The sequence below is a fragment of the Equus caballus genome, chromosome 5 (assembly GCF_041296265.1).
Source record: "Equus caballus isolate H_3958 breed thoroughbred chromosome 5, TB-T2T, whole genome shotgun sequence".
Lineage (NCBI taxonomy): Eukaryota > Metazoa > Chordata > Mammalia > Perissodactyla > Equidae > Equus > Equus caballus.
In genome coordinates this window covers 5,638,915-5,656,654 of record NC_091688.1, presented here as the reverse complement: position 1 = coordinate 5,656,654, position 17,740 = coordinate 5,638,915, and the positions used below count along the sequence as shown (strand labels likewise).

Here is a 17,740-nt window from a genome sequence, read left to right as displayed (position 1 = left end):
AATTTCTGAGCCAGAATATTCAAAGGGAATAGCATACGTTTTCATACTTGAGATAGGAAAGAGCTTGGTGGCTCTGAAAAACTGGAAGGGGTTGATGTGACTAGATCTCTCAGGTGAGGGTGGAGGGAAGCAGGAGTCAGGTCATTCAGGACTTTACAGATCATGTTAAGAATTTTGAATTTTCTTTTAAGAAGGAAAGCATCAGAGCGTTTTAGGTAGGGAAGTGATATGATTCAGTTATGTTTTATAAAGCTCACTCTGACTGCTCTGTGGAGGATATATGTATCGGGAGCAGTAGAATCTAGGAGACTAGACAGACCAGTAAGAGTGAAAGCTAAGGAAGCAGTAGTCTATCCAAGAGAATCTGGTGGCAGAGTGGAGATAGGAAAAAGTAGACTGACATGGTCTGTATTTCAGCGTTCGTGTTGACAGGACTTGGCAATGAATTGGGTGATAGAGGTGACAGGAATGGGCTCAACTATTTTACTATTTTCTTCCTTTAGGGAAGTTTCCGAGTATTGAGCTGTAGATTTCTTTAGGAGAGTAGAGGAAGATTGTCTATCAGTTCTTTATTTTATCAGGATGTGGGGGACGGTGCAGAGCACTTCTTTTTGGGGGAGAGCTTGAGAATGCCTCTCGAGTTTCTCAGTAGTAATATTGACTATACTGCAAAGGTTAAATCTCTTATAAGGTAGTATTTGGGAGAAAAAAAAGAAATAGGAACATATTTACCAAAAAGTAATATCATTTTTCTCTGTACTAGTGTTTGTTCTCAGACTTGACTTATGTAAATGAGTCCTTGTGGTTTTTGTTAAAATATAAAGTAATTTACATAAAAGTGAGCAAAGAGATTTTCCCCAACTATTTAATAACAGGAGAATCATCATTTTACGTTTTAAAATAACAGCTGTGTCGAAGCCGGCTGTATTTCAGCCAGTGCCTATTGTTGGCTGAAGTAGCCAACAGCTCAGTAACAGGCAGTGATTACTCTGGCATGCGGTCTGTTGAAGGCTGGTGGAAAAGACAGCATCAAGTGGTCTAAATGTTTCACTTGAAATCACATTTAATTATGACCCTCTTTGGGGCCAGCCTGCTTGCACAGCGGTGAAGTTCGCACCTTCTGCTTTGGCGGCCTGGGGTTTGCCGGTTCGGATCCCAGGTGTAGACCTACTTACCGCTTGGCAAGCCATGCTGTGGCAGGCATCCCACATATAAAGTAGAGGAAGATGGGCATGGATGTTAGCTCAGGGCCAGTCTTCCTCAGCAAAAAGAGGAGGATTGGCAGCAGATGTTAGCTCAGGGCTAATCTTCCTCAAGAAATTTAAAAAAAAAATTATGACTCTCTTCAAGTTCTATAAATTTACATTACAGCTAATTCCTATTTAATGAAAAGGGAGATGTGAAGCCTGTCAGGGCTCACAAACCAGATCTTTTAATGATCCCTCATATATGAACAATTTATGTGATCTTGAGAGCTAATAAGTGTGTTTACTGTGAATTCTCTGATGGCTCATTCAATGAGAGTAATACATAAGTAGTTAAGTTTAATTTTGCAGTTACTCTTTCTGAATCCTATGCATAGGTTCTAGAAGGATCCTTAGACTTACAGAAAGTAAGCTTTGGCTCTGTTCTCTGGTTTCTTTTCCTGCTTCCAATTCCTTCCAGTGTTTCATCATCTTGTTTTAGTTATGAATTAGTCTGATGTTGCTTATCTCCCAGGAATATAAACCTGCAAATAACTTAGTTAATATAATATTGATGCAAATAAGAAAAGCCATTTTAGGGTCAGCTTTGCTGAGACGTCTTTGAAGTATCAGAGGAGTCAAGGAGGGGATTTAGCAGGTACTTTTTAATATCACAGGACGCATTTTTGAAAAATATCAGTATTGGGTAGAACCGTGACTATTTGCTGTTTTAATCATGGTAGTTGCTTCGTTGGCCTTTGATGTTAAGTTCTATTACCCTCATTGCCTATGAAATGAGGGCAGTGATGAAAACACGATTTTCTGTTTTGTTTCACAGCTGTTTTAGGGTTTCCAAGACTGGAGCTATGCTAGTTCCTCTTTTAATATTTGTCCGTTTATCATATCACTGCTGACGTGGTTGTCCTTTAGTTTGGGGAAGACTTTTTTCCTTTTACTTAGAATTTTCCCAAAATTAGACTAATGGGCAGGTGAGATTATCTGCCATGTACCACTCATTATAGGAATGTATTCTATAGGTGTTCACAAAGTTGCCTTTCTTAAAAGATAGTAAATTTCACAAATCTCTTCCAAATTTAATTCATGCCTTAAGTGGAAGGTCATTTTCGTTCTAGCGTCTCTCCTGTATTCTTGAACTGAAACAGAATGGCTTTCTATGGAAGCAATTTGTTTTCTTTGTCCAGACGTATGTTATCTGTCTGATAGACCTGTTATTCAGTGAACAATAATATGCTTTATAATGCACACAGCAATAGAATAATTACATAACCTTTCTCTTCTTTGTTTTCGGTATTTTGCTAATCACCATTCTCCTTAGTGCATTTTTTCCATGTCTTAGATTTAGAGGTCATTCTTTAAGCCAAAATTCTTCCTCCTACTACAGGATTACCTGAGCAGAATTTTTAGCACTTACGATGGGCCATACAAGAACGAAGGGTTTGACTTCGTGGGGCTGAGCAGGCAAGGTTGTAGCTGGGGGTGAATATGCCAGGAATTTGGTGGAGTTTGAAAGACTGTACACCCTCTAAGTGCAAACAAATATTGCGCTTTACAAAGTCTCATTTTCTCAGCATAACCCATCACTTATAAATACTGACTTTTAAAAAATTGTTCATGGTGTTAAATGAAAATTGCTTGTTGGCTCTTTGTGTTGCTTTTGTGTATCTGATACTTATTTCTGCTCCACGTGTGGAGGGGGCTGTGTGTGGTGGGGTGGTTTTCACTGTGGAGCACGGGAGCGAGAGGAGCAGGAATCTGTTAGGAACAATCAGGGAAACTCTGCCAGGAAATGGATGGGGAAAATCTGTAGAGGATTCTTCTGGAATTTTATTTTTAGTATTTCAGTATGTTTTCCTTTTATAGGCATGTATGATATTTTATAGTAATCAAAACTAAAATCAGTGTATCAATAAATTTTCCCAAAAAATGGGCTAAAATGAAAGCTTAAATTTTAACAGCAGCTATGAAGAAGATACTTGTTGTTCTGTCTTTATGCTTCATCATTACTGTTTACCTAAAGAAAATATCTTATACCAGTAAAAATATTTCATATTTTCTGAGGCTTGTTTACTTATAGAGTATTATCTAATTTAAATGTCTTACTATTTGATTATTTAAACTTTTACCTTTATTCTAAAATTATAATGAAAATTCTTGAGAGATGATATATATTAAAAGATACTTGAATATTTGATTGGATTCTCTTTGACAAATATCAAAATATATCCTTTTTTTGGATCTCTTTAAAAATTGTCTCATTTTAATTTCCTTTTATTCTAAGGTTATATTAATAAAATTGCCATGCTGTGGTAGGCGTCCCACATACAAAGTAGAGGAAGATGGGCACAGATGTGCGCTCAGGGCCAGTCTTCCTCAGGAAAAAGAGGATTGGCAGCAGATGTTAGCTCAGAGCTAATCTTCCTCAAAAAAAAAAAAAAGAATAAATAAATAATAAAATTAATGGCTATTACCTGTTGAAAGTTTACCATATGCCAGACACTGTTCTAAATATTTTCATATGTATTTAATCCTTTAATTCTCACAACAACACTGTAAATTAGGTCCTATTTGTGTGCTTATTTTACAAATGAGAAGATTAAGGCAGGCACAGAGAGGTTAAGTACATGGCATGGTCACACAACTAGTAAGTGGCAGAGGCGAAATTCAAACCCAGAGAGCCTTCCTTCACAACCATTGCTCTTCATTCCTACTCCATCCTGGCTCCCTGAATAGAAATTTTGTCATTTTATGTCAGTCAAGAAATAGTTTCAAATATTTACTGTGTGTTCATAAGTAGGACATAGCATATCAAAAAAGTTTTATATCATGTTAAGGGTTGAGAGTCTAGTGAGTAAAAGTAATAAATAGAAATAAAATATAAAGCTACCCTTATTTTCTAATTTATCAAAATGTTTTTCTTAAAGTTAATGCATGTACAACTGACATTTGATGAAAATCTTGAAAATAAGACTTAAGTAATTAAATAAATGCATGCCTTTAAAACATGCTTAAGTATTGAAATCACCGGTGTGAATACTGCTCAGCACCGTTGTACCATAAGTTACACCTGTCATAATTCTTGGTGACTTCCATAGCCATAGTGGTAACCCATTCAAGACGTTGGCCTCTCAATCTGTCGTCCTCCTTTCTTCCAACATTCTTGCCCTCCACCTGACCTTAGCCACAATTAAACCTTGAAACTAGCCATTATAAATCACTGTAACTTCTCCTCCCGTGTTTCAGTTTCGAGTTTCCTATCTCTTAACTTTCCAGCCCATTTCCTCTAACACACTGATTTCAGTAACCATCCCCTCCCAACAGGAGCTCTAACCCATTGATCTACCTTTTCATTGTCTCTCATCCCTCCAACCCCTAGGTCCTCACTTACTTTCTTATTCAATTTAAATTTTTTTGTCCATCATTATAATCATTCCCTTGCATACACTATCAACTCCCTTATCCCTCTCTTTTTTTGATTGTATTCTCTTGGTAAAATCCCCCACACTCATTAAATTCAACTCTGTACCTAATCTTTGCCTGCACCCCTACAGCTCAACATGGCTGGAGAAGAATACACAGAGATCCTGAATGTTCTCCTTTTGCATTCATGATCTCTAACCTCAAGAGGGCCCTTAGTGCTGCTCAGTAAACATATTATGCTTTTCTAGTCCATTCACTTTCCTGCTTTCTTAAAATATATCTTATACCTTCTCTTCTCTCCTCAGATCCCAAAACCTCTTCCCCATTCTTCCTCTCAGCTGATGATAATCTTGCTGCCTGTTTCACTAGACAATAGAATCAGTCAAAAGAGAACTTCTAGAGGGAACTTTAGAAATGTTCTATCTCTTGTTTAGGATGATGATTGCATGAGTGTATACATTTGACAAAATTCATGGGGCAGTATACTTAAAACCAATGCATGTTATTGTATGTAGATTATCACTCAATAAAAATTTAAAATGGAGAAAAAGCTTCCATAAGTTCCCACCACTATCTACACCCACCTACCTGCCACTGGGCCCATATACTGTCTTGATGCTCAGGAAGAATGTTCCATCCTTTTAGATAAGGCCAATTCCTCTACTTATACTTGATTCCATCACTCCAGCAATTCTCTCTTCTCCTCCCTGTTTCATTGGTCTTTCCCTTTATTGGATCATTCCCTCAGCATGTAAATGTACCATTACTTCTCCCACTTTAGAAACAACATCCCTTGGCCAGGCCCAGTGGCCTAGTGAGTAAGTTCAGCATGCTCTGCTTCAGCAGCCCAGGTTTGGTTCCCAGGTGCAGACCTCCACCACTTGTCTATCAATAGCCATGCTGTGACAGGGTCTCACATACAAAACAGAGAAAAATTGGCACAGATGTTACCTCAGGGCAAATCTTCCTCAACAAAAAACCAAAAACGAAAACCATCCCCTTCCCCCCAAAACCACCTCTCTTGATCCCACTTCCCTCTCCAGTTACTGCTCCATTTGTCTCCTCTTTGCAGCACAGTTCCTCAAAATAGTTGCCTGTTTTCACTTTTTCCAGTTCTTCTGCTCCCATTCTTTCTTGAAACCACAATAATCAGTCTTTTGCCCCTCTCTACTCCTCTGAAACTGCTCTTGTCAAGGACATCAGTGACTCTATATTGATAAATTTAGTGGTCAGTTCTCAGTCTTTACCCTACATGATATATCAACAACATTTGCCACTACTGATAACTCTCTGTCCTTGGCACTTTTCTTCACTGTCTTCCAGGAAAGGACTGTCTCACATTTCTTCTTACCTAGTTGGCCATTACTTCTCAGTATCCTTTGCTCACCTCTCCTCATCTCCTTGAATTTTAATGATACGGTGCCCCTGGGCTTCCTCTCCTTTGCTTATATTCAATGCCTTCATGATCTCGTCCAACTGATAAGTTTGAATACCCTATATAACAAACATTTACTCTTTACTCCCAAATTTCTGTTTGCAGTGTGGAGGACTCTTCTGAACTCTAGACTCACAGTTAACCACGTATTTGGCATCTTCACTTGGATATCTAATAGGCAACTCAAACTTAACACATTCAAAACCAAAATCTAGGGGACTTGCCCTACCAGATGAAGACCTATTAAACTCATGATCATTAACACAGTATAGTGTAGATGTAAGAATAGACAAAACGTCCAGTGAAACCAAATAGCAAACCAAGAAGCACACCCATACATACATGGAAACCTTGTATAAAACAGAGCTCTCATTGGAGATCGGTGGGGAAGGTGAGACACTATCCAAAAATTGTACAAGGACAATTAAATATCCACATGGGAAAAATGAAAATGGGTATCTACCTCACTTCATAGCCAAAAGTCAATAATTCTGGGTGGACCAAGAACTTAATGTGGAAGGCAAACTTTAAAAACTTTAGAAGGCAATAGGAAAGAGTGTTGTTATGATCTTAGAGTAGAGAATAATTCCTTAAGAAACAGAAAGCACAAATCATAAATGAAAAGTTCCATAATAAGTGCCATTTCACACCCACCAGAATGGAAAAATTAAAAAGTCAACCAGTATCAAATGTTTGCTGTGTATGGTGGGAATTCCTGTGCTCTGATGGTTGAGGGAAAATTGTTACAACCACTGAAGAAAATGGTTTAGCAGTACTTAGCAAAACTGAATGTATATGTGCCCTAAGATTCCAGAAAAACACTTGTACATGTGCCATACCGCGTACAAGAGTGCTTGCAGCAGAATTCTTTGTGATTGTATGTGTGTGCAAGCTTGCGTGTATGTGAGAGAGAGACAAGAAATTAGCTGAATGCCCATCAACAGGAAAATGAATAATATGCTCAATCATACATTGGAATCTATATACTAATAAAAACAAATGAATTACCGCTATACACATTAACATGGAGAGATCTGAAAAACAGTGTTTTGAAAACTAAACAAAATAAGGGAATCTTTAAGTAAACTTTTAGTTACTTCTGGGTGGAGATAGGCATGGGATGGAATGAGGATGGGGTACACAGAGGACTTTGAAGTTATTGTAATATTATTTTAATTCAGTTTAATAGTGGGTGCACGGGTATTTGTTTCATTATTTTTAAAATATTCATATATATTAAATACCTTTCGTGTATGTGTGATATATTTCGAAAATAAAATAGGATTTTTGAAAAATTTTAGCTTAAAGACTATTACAAAGGTCATTAATACTCCCACATCTTTAATGTTTTTAACGTGTTTCTTTTACCCACAATTTTATGAATTACTTGTAATCATTTTTTTCCTGTGAGCTAGTACTAAGCTGATACAACTGTAACTTAAAATCATGCTGTCAAACTAGTTCACTTTAAATCAAGTTGTTAGGCTCTCTCTTGTCTTCATAACATACAAGTCTTTCACAATAATGAACTGGATTCATGTTTTATGGGATTCCCATATCTACTGATAAAAAGAGATGTAGTTGTTATTGCCAGGCTGGCCCCATGGCCTAGTAGAGTTTGCACGCTCTGCTTTGGTGGCCCAGGGTTTCGCTGCTTCGGATCCTGGGCGCTGACGTGGCACTGCTCATCAGGCCACGCTGAGGTGGCGTCCCACATGCCACAGCTAGAATGACCTGCAACTAAGATATACAACTATGTACCAGGGGGGATTTGGGGAGATAAAGCAGGAAAAAAAAAAAAGATTGGCAACAGTTGTTAGCTCAGGTGCCAATTTTTAAAGAAAAAAAAAAAGGAAAAAAATTGTTACTGCCCTCAGCATAGAGTACTGTGGACTTCATGTTGGGCCACAGAAAAAGCCTTAAGAGTGAACTGAAAGTTTTCAGTGCTCCAACTTTTCATACATTCATGCTATTTTCAGGAAAAGTCAGCGCCATCAATGTATACATGTATTTCATAAGCAAATAATTCAAGTGTTTCATATAGCTGATGTTTTTCTTACTAAAATTTTACGACTAACTTTAATCTCTGTGTGAATGTGTATCTAATAGGAAATTGCCCGGCATTTACGCCCTGAAACACTCAGAGCGATCTTTGGTAAAACCAAGATCCAGAATGCTGTTCACTGTACTGATCTGCCGGAGGATGGCCTCTTAGAGGTAAGATAAAGGGTAAACATCCGATTTTTATTTCAAGCTCATAAATAACCTCAGCAGTTCTGGTGTGTAAGAAACCATTTAATATTCTTGGATTATGCTGTTACTTGGCCGTCTAATGACTTCAGACTGCAACTTTAAAAGACCAAATTGTAGGATGCTGGATATAACTGGATCGTCTTCAAAGAATTAAAAGAGATGTTTCTGATTGGCATATGTTATGGTTTAAAAATAGTTTAAAAAGTAAAAAACTACAGCATCAACTAAATAATGTGAAATTTGTTTAAATATTTGTTTTAAAATCAGGTAAAAATACCATTAACCTCAGTTGTTATTCATGAAAATGTATCAATGAAAATTAAGTGGAACACGCAATGTGATAGCAGTAAAAGTAATAGCTACCACTTATTGACTCTTTTTATATACTAAATTCTACTACGATAAATGCTTTGTATAAATTATTTCTTTTAATTTTCACAGAAACTCTAACAGGTTGGTATTATTATGACTGTTTTTTTAGGAAAATGAAATTGAGACTCAGAGATGTTAAGTAACATCCTCAAATCAAACAGCTACTATAGGACAGAATCGTAATTTGACCTCTCATATGTGTGATTAACATAAAATAAGAAACAATGAAAGAATTATAAGAAAATATAAGTGAAAATTTGTTTGATTTAGGGTTAAGAAAGTCATTTCTAGGCCAAGCAAAGAAACTTTAAAGAAAAGACTGATATTTTTTCCTTGTAGTTTAAAAATTTTTTATGTATCAAAAGGAACTAGTGAAATTAAAAGACAGATAATAAATTTAAGGGATTATAGTATAAATGACATGGAAATGATTGATATCCATAATACATATTTATTTTAGAGAGTATTATGTTTTACGTCAAATCACAGTCTTTTTTTTTTAATTTCTACCTTTGAAGTCATACATAGAAAAGCCTCCCCCAAACATTTTATTTTCTTACATTGAAATGTTCAATCCACCTGGAATTTACTTGACTTATGGCATGAGGTATGGATCTAGTTGGCTGTCACAGCATTGTTTATTAAATCCTTGCATTCTTTCATTGTTATTGCTTATTTATTGAGTACTTATATACACCTCTGCCTGTTTCTGAACTTTCAATTTTATTCCATTGGCCTGTGCTGGCAAAATACTATTTTTATTATTGTAGTTTAGTTAACTTTAAGAAAGTTTCTTCTCTTAAATTGATTCCTCCACACGAACTTTACATGAGTTTACCAAGTTGTTTACCCCACCCCCACAGGATGCAATGGGACTTTGACTAACGTTACAATATGTTCATAAGCAAATGTGGGAGTGATGTATCTATCACAGCGAGTCTCTCCACTGCATTGGTCTATGCCTCTCCTTTTGTGTAAGCAGTGGAGTCTTTTTTAATATGAATCGTGGACATAGCCTGTGAAATTTATTCTCATCAGTTTTTGTTGCTAAAGAGAATGACTCCATTAGCTCCATAAAAATTTTTTTGCTATAATCCAACATGTTAATCTGCTAAAATCTTATCTAAACTGTGTACTTAGGTATGAAATTTTGACATTCTTGTGAAATATAAAAACATAACAAACTTCATTTTTCAGTTACTCAAAGGATTAAATATTTATTTTAAATTTTCACCTATTTTATAAATATTCCCTTCACCTTCTGATGGCTGAGGACCCATAGACTAGGTTTGAATACAGGCTGTTGTTCAGTGAAACTGAAATATTACTAATCATGAAACTTATGCCCATTAAAAAACATTATCCAAAATATGCCTGTGATTTTGCTCATACAATATGAAACAGACTGTTACTGCCTGCAGTTTACAAAGCCATTTTCTAAATGATTAAAATCTTTCTAACCTAATTGCACAGATGATTTAATTGCAAATTAATGACTGTGTGGTTTAGAGGATTAATCAAAAACTGGAAGTTGGAGCTCCTGCAGCCTCTGCTCATGTGGCCAGTGACTCATACTTGATGTGACCTTGGATAAGTCATTTTTTCTTTCCATGCCTCGCTTCTCTTCTCAATAAAATGGAATAAAGAATGCTGATATAACCAAGGGATGTTCTCTTAGTTAGGGATTAACTATTTGCAGAGTACTACTTGGCTTAAAGTTACATGACTTTATAGAAGATAATCATCATAGTAATTGTTTTGTAGAATGATAAAAATATGAATCTTTCCCGTTTTTCTTTTCCAAATGTTCTTTAACTTGGTTATGTCACTTGTGGTTACAAAATAAAAATTTAAGAAGTATATAAAGTATTTCATTGTATGTATAAATAGTTGATCAAAACAAATCTGAATTTCTATATATAATTATTTCTGCATTGATTCTTGTTCTGGTACACTCTGGAAAAAAAAATGAGTTAATCAAGCATCTACCAGGAATCAGCATAGCTGTAGGGTGAGTAAGACGAGTGGACAGGCCTAGATTTCTTGGCTGTGGTTAGCACAGGCTCTGCACACACTGACACTCATCATTTATCTTTTGTTTTAGTTTCTATCTGGAAAGGAGAGTTGTGATTTTTACTAGTACATTGTCAAAGAGGGAACAACGTGTACAAAGACAAGAGCAAACAGCTTTCTCTAAGAGATCTAAAAATAGTTTAGTAAGGCTGGGGTTTTGACCTTGAGGTGGAAAAATGACAAGAGATATGGCTGGAAAAGTCAGCAAGGTCTTGTAAAGTCATGTTAAGACATCTGAACTTTATCCAGAGGGCAATGGGAATCCAAATAAATGTTTTATGCAGGGGCGTAGCACAGTAGTATCTGTGTTGTAGGGATCACGCTGGCTGCAGTCTGCAGAACAGATCAAAGGAGGGTGGGATGGGGTCAATCTGAGGGAGAGAGACCAGGTAGAACGCTGCTAAGGTAATTCAGAAGAAGATTCTGGTAGTCTGAATGGGTATAGCAGTAGGGATAGCCAGAAGCCGTGAGCTTCAGAAGACATTTAGGAGGGTAGGACTGACAGCCTCAGAGAGTGATTGGAAGTGAAGGGTAGCCCGTGGCAATGAGACAAGATTAACTGCCATCCCCACATACAGATGGAGGTACAGAGACTGCCGTCCTTATCTGTGATACCAAACTTTCTGAAAACCAAAGTTTTTTCATAAATTTGATGGCAAAGCCTAACCTGATCTTACATATGACTATGTATAATTTTTGTATAGCCCGCTTAGTGTGACTATTCACACTGCTGCAGAAATATTAATGTATTAGATTATGGGAAACTTCCCAGACTCCTTGCGTAATATATAGTATGTATGTGTGTGTGTATATATATATATGTATATACATTCAGTGACTTCTATATAATATGTAGTATGTATACAATGTTACTATTCTAACTTTCAAAACATCTGTCACCAGGGGTTTTGAATAAAAGATAATGGAGAAGGTTTGAAACAGCCATGGAGAAAGAGCTGATTACAGAATATGGATTTATACATATTTAGGATTCAGTTGATTTGGGAGATTTATATCTATTATGATTTTATTGTTTTTCTGATGAACAGTTGGATTGATCCAGGGGCGAGATTTTTACAGGTAGGTACACTGAGGAAAGATCATTGAGGATGTTAGCAAGAGTGGTTGAAGTTATAAATAAGGAAAGATGTGATGGCAGGAGGTGCTAGAGTCAAGGGAGAAAGTAGAAAGGGACTGAATGCCTTTCTGAGGCTTTCAGACAGAGGTCCTGGAATAAGAGAGGGAGAGAGGTGTGGTCAGAGTAGACTCGTTTAAATTGAAAGTTTCAGAGGTGGAGCTTTTCATGGTGGTGCTAAGGTTCAGGGTGTGGCCTTAGAAGAGGTAGCCAGTGTGGAGTGGAGGTCAGTTTCGGTCACCACAGTTGTGGAGGCTTTAGTATTTAGTGGAATTAAAGTCACCTAGGATCAAGACCAGGGGGCAGAATGGAGAGGAAGATGGTGACCCAAAGTCTCAAATTTTCAGCACAGGAGAGACGTGAATTTGAGAAGTGACAGCAAGAAGGACAAGAAGAGAGGATCTGGCTAGCTGGCATAGCCTCAGAGTCCAGGACTCATGCTTGGGGGCAGGGAGAAGGCTACTTCTACCATCATGGGCACAGATGCTTCATCTGAAGGCCCCAAGGAAGTGATGCCCTCCAAGAGTCCAGGTTTCATTTAAGGCTAGGAGGCTTAGTGAACAAGTTCAAGTTTCAAGGGAGTTTACTTTGATACTGAACTACCAGAGGGAGCAAGAACAGTGAGACATCGGAGGAGGGAAGAGGAATTCCAGAGTCATGTATGAGTAACAGGATGAGGGAACATAGTTGACTAGAATGGTCTCCATCTTGGTGGATGGGGGTGTTGCAAGTTAATAATTGTTTTTCTGGTCACTAGTAATAGACACTCTCAAAATAATGTCTTTAAAAACCAGGACTTTTATTTTTCTGCCCCATAATTGGAGGTCTGAAGATAGGCAGCCTAGGCCTGGTATGGCAGCTTCCCAATGTTGTCACAAACCCAGCCTCCACCTTCTTGTTCTTCTCAGTCATCTTAGCATGTGCTTTTTCCGTGTGCTCCCGGGACGTTTGTTGGAACTGTAGTTATCACTCCTGCGTTCCAGTCACGAAGAAGGGGAAGAGCAGGGGCGAAAGTGAAGAGTGCCAGCTCAGTCAGCACCCCCCTCCCCGCTCACTTTAAAGACCTTTTTCAGAAGCCGGAAGCCCCACCCAACAACTTCTGCTTATGATTTATTTGCTGGAATTTAGTCACATGTCCACCTCCTCTTCAAAGGGAGCTGGTAAATGTAGTTCTGTTAGTTGAGAACATTGCAACCTCCAACAAAATCAAGTTTGTACTAGAAGGAAGAAAGGGAGAATGAGCACTGGGGAGATGAAGAGGAGTATCTTCCAGAAGCGGTCACAGCAAGGATAACGGGTATTTAGCTAGGGACCAGGTTTCCAGTAGAATTGGCCGCTGCTCTTCCCCAGTATGGTGGTTCTCCACCGTCCTCCCGTGATCAGCAGCATCTGCATCACTTGAGAACTTGGTGGAAATGAGATTCTCTGGCCCCTCCCTAGACCTACTGATTCAGAAACTCCGGGGGTCAGACCCAGGAATCCAGACCTCCAGGTGATTCCAGTGCCCCTAAGGGTTGAGAACCACTGCCCTGATGCAATGGTTCCCAGCCAATAGAATGCATCACCTATGGAGTTTTTAAAATTGCGTAAGCCTGGAGCTCTCTCATAGAAGATTCTGGTTAAGTAGGTCTGGGATGAGCTTCCTATATGTGGGTTTTTGTGTTGCAGGTGATTCTGATATAGCTAATAATTAAATTAACATTTGGAAACCACTGCCCTTTGAACTTTTTGGAAAAAGTTGGCCATGGTTCTGCTTTTGAGGAAAACCTAGCCCCTGTCAGCAGGCCAGCAAAGGGATTATTTTGCTGTCAGGACTCACTTAGAATTGGAAACAACGGCAGCCTCTGAAATTTGAAGGGATCTATAGCTTCTCTCAATGGACTCAGCTGCTGCCAGGGGTTGTAACACTTTCAAGGAAGTCCTGGTCTCTGAATGGGGGGAGGCTTTGGCCTCTCCGGAAGGAGCCAGCCATCACCTTGTTGATTACCTGGATTTCTTGGCGGAAGTCTCAGTTTTTAGGCTGCCATATGCCTTCCCAGGGAGGGACTAGAGGCCTAGAGTGTGTGTGTGTGTGTGTGTCCACACGCGTGCTCACATGCACACATCGATGCATTCTGCTGCTAACGAGGGTAGAGGCCCTGGGTCTCTCACAGCTGAAAACAATTCTTCTCAAGTCCTTCAAATCTGCACTCACCATTTAATAGGGACATGTGACTCACAGGGGTGCAAGAGAGCGAGCCATGTATTTCTCTCCGGATGGGTGTGTAAGTGCCTTGAGGGCCTGGACCTCGCACAGACTTTTATATCTCTACTCCTGTCTAGCAGGGGCAACGTATCGTGAATGAGGAGAGTGCACCTCCGTCCCCCTTCTCTTTTCATATGGCTGAAATGTCACACCCTGATGAGGGTGAGCCCCACTTTCAAGTGCCACATCCCACTACTCCCTCCTCTTACCAGTTGTCAGAAAAGTGAGCTGCTGCTAGCTTCTTTCATTGCTGACTGTGAAAGCAGATAAAACCTGAAATACGTGCATGTGGAAAGCTCATGGTTTACGTAGATTTTCTTCCGCTCAAACATAATCTTTCAAAAGTCTCTACATTAACCTTAAAAACATCCTTAAAATGTAAGAAGCATTAGGCTATCAAATTGTGATTCTTTATGGTCCAGTTATTATTTCAGAACTAGTTATTGTCTCAGATAAAGGAATCTTGGACTAAGAAGCAATTTTGTGCTCCCTCCTGTATGCTGTCACGTGTGGAGCTCGTGTTCCTTGCTAGATTACGTCAATTACTTCTACCCCAGTGAGTCCTCACACTATCTCAGTAATAAATGGATCTCTAATATTTCCCTCATTTAGTATGGTAGGAGTTTAACCTTTATTAAAGGCAACAGTGGATCTCCATAAAATGCTAGAATAATTTTTCCCAAAGAATCATAATCCTGTTTACTTCATGGAAATTTCTATAGACATTAGTACTGTAATGTCCATGTACTCCTTATAGTGACTGAAATCACATTCCATAAAAGAAGTTTACAGGTCCATAAGGCCTTCAGTTTCTCAAGTCCAGCCCCAGCTCCAGCCCTCTTTAGACTGGTTCTCTTCTCAATCTGAAAAATAACAAGCCTAATGACTTAAGGACTATATTTAATATGATGTATTTTACTTTGTATAGGCATTTATAAACTCATTCATTGTAGATGTTAGGAAATAAATCTAAATTAATTTCTTTGGGAAAGATTGGTTAATTAATAACTATGGCAAATCCATGTGAAATAAATAGATGCAGAATCATTGGACTAAAAATGACCTTAAAGCGACATTTAAGAATCTCTAAGCATTTTGTCTCAGCGCTTTTTCAGTCACAGTGGTCCTTGGGTTTCAGCAGCAGCAGAATCCCATGGGGGCTTTTTAAACACACAGATTGCTGGGCCCCACTCCAAAGTTTCTGATTCAGTGGATCTGATTTGCGTTTCTACCAAGTTCCCAGTTAGCTCTCATGCCGCTGGTCCAGAGCACCACGCTTTGAGAACCACTGCCCTAGGCCAAAAGCCACTGCACACTCTTAGACTATTAGGTTGAGTTGTTCTCTTGGCTAATTGTTCTCAAATTTGGGATTTTGTAGATCAGGGACATTTCTGCAAACAAACCAAGCATTGAACAACAGTAACAAACCCACATTGGGGATTGACAATCAACTTTTTAAAATTTACCAAATGAGGACATTAAAAAAAGTTATTTAATCATAGAATGATGGGCTGTCTCTTCAACTGGATAAATTCCGCTTTTCCCAAAGCTCACTTTATTGCTGTAGCATGCCAAGGGCATGATGGCAGAAGCACTCTCTTGCAGATAGAAGAAAACAGGGTCGCATTTTCTGTAGATAATTTTGAAACGATAATAGAATCCACTAAAAGCTTGTCTGCTTTTTATTTTCACCATGCACAGGCAGTTCCAAACAATGTCAGTGGGAATATACTGCTCCCTCCCCAGGGTGGACCACTCCTGCCAGCCCTTGGTTTACCACTGTTTAATTGCCTTGATTTTCCGCATTTTGCCAGAGAGCAGTGAAATGTCATTCTGGACCAGCATCACCAGTGGAACCGTAGACAGGAGCCACTGCACTAAGTTCTGTGTGACTATGGAGTCTTTGGATTCTTAACTGTATTGAAACCTGCTATGGAAAACATATATCATGTTTCTTAAGTCAAAGAGGAATATAAATTTTTTGAGATTTCTTTAGTCCTGAGAGTGGTAATTTTATCCATATTAAAGAAAACTGTACAAATTTTTAAAAAACATTCAAAAAACAAAGAACAAAAATCCTTTCTAATTGTTTGGAGTGGTAGAGTCATCTTCTAACCTTAGACCACCTAGGCACAGATATGATATCATAGGTATGAATGCAAACAAAACCTCTTTGTTTAATTATGACAAATTGACAAAAAGGTAGAATATTCTAATGCAAAGTAGAAAGCCAGAGATTTTTTTATAACATTGAGTCCTTCAACATAATATAAATAATTAAAAATTAATTTTCTCTTCTCAATCTATGACTAATTTTTAAGTTGACTGAAACGTGCATATATTTTATTTCAATTTCATTCATTCATTGATGAGAATGTGCAGTCATCTCGCTGGGTGTTGTTTTGAGGACACAAGCATTATAGAACCCCAGCCTTTAGGGAATTGAAAGTTTAGCTGGGAAAACAAGATAAATACACATATAAAGTTAAATAGTAATATAAAATTAAACACCAGCACAAGAGAATGTTGCCATACAGTGAGTGAGTGATGAAGTGTCAGAAACAGACACTAAGTATCATGAGAGGTTAATGGCGAGCAGTGTGACTGTGGCTGAAGGGATCAGGGAGATTTCATCAACGAAATGGCACTTGAAAAGGGCCTGGAAGAACAAGGTAGATTTTTATATGTGGAAAGGAAGAGGAGATGGCAGGCTAGTTTTGGGAGAACACTGAGTTACCCAAATCTAGTTACAGTGGAGGGTTATGCATATGGTAGCATATGGTAGATAAATTTGGAAATGTAAATTTGAGCTAGATTATAGAGGCTTCTTTCTGATGACAATAATGAACATTAGGATAATGGAGATTAAAATGGTACCTGCTCAGTTTACTGAGCACTATATACCAGGCACTATGCTAAATGGCTTACCTGCATTACCTACAAACCCTACTGGGTAGCTCCTATTATTCCCTTGTTACACGTAAGGAGAGTGAGGCTCCCAGAGGTGAAATGACTTGGCCAGCATCACACCACAAATAAGTGGCGTGGGACTGAAATTTAAACCTACGTCTGCCTTAAGTCCAAAACCCTACTTCTACCCAGCAAACCAGATCAGGGATTGCAAAAGGTTTCAAGTACCAACTCTTGATTTATTGATAGGATTCCAAAACTACTAGTCAACTAAACAGAAAAAAATAAGGCATGGTAGAATACTGATGTCTGCTGTAAATGAGGGATGGGAGTTTGTTGGTATGTATGACACAGTGGCTACCTGGGCTCTAGAGAACTGGAAGCCATTGAAGGATTTTGAATAGGGCAATGATCTGATAGAGTTTCCAAAACTTTAACCAGGAGCAGAGTTTGAGTGAATAGATAATAGGAATAATGGACTCACATGCTCTAATCATCCAGTGAAAAGTCTTAAGGACCTAGGGACCTAAAACACTTAGAAATATTCTTCTACTTTAAGTAATCCATTTTACTGTAAAAGGCACAATTTTTTGAATAATCTCCATCTTGTCCACTAAACTCTGTGCTCAGTGAGAACAGTGACCTTGCATTTTTTGTTCATTGCTTAATTCCCCAGTGCCTAGGCACTCAATACG

General features: G+C 38.3%; 1 protein-coding gene across 3 annotated transcripts in view; it reads left to right on the top strand.

Annotated features, from left to right (window-relative positions):
* NME7 (NME/NM23 family member 7) overlaps positions 1–17,740 on the top strand; it is a 245,293-nt gene that overhangs the window by 178,617 nt on the left and 48,936 nt on the right. For all 3 annotated transcript variants that reach the window (XM_070266293.1, XM_070266294.1, NM_001301143.1), the window contains exon 11: positions 8,167–8,274. In XM_070266293.1, the coding sequence (XP_070122394.1) occupies positions 8,167–8,274 (108 nt within the window). The remainder of the gene's footprint in view (positions 1–8,166; positions 8,275–17,740) is intronic.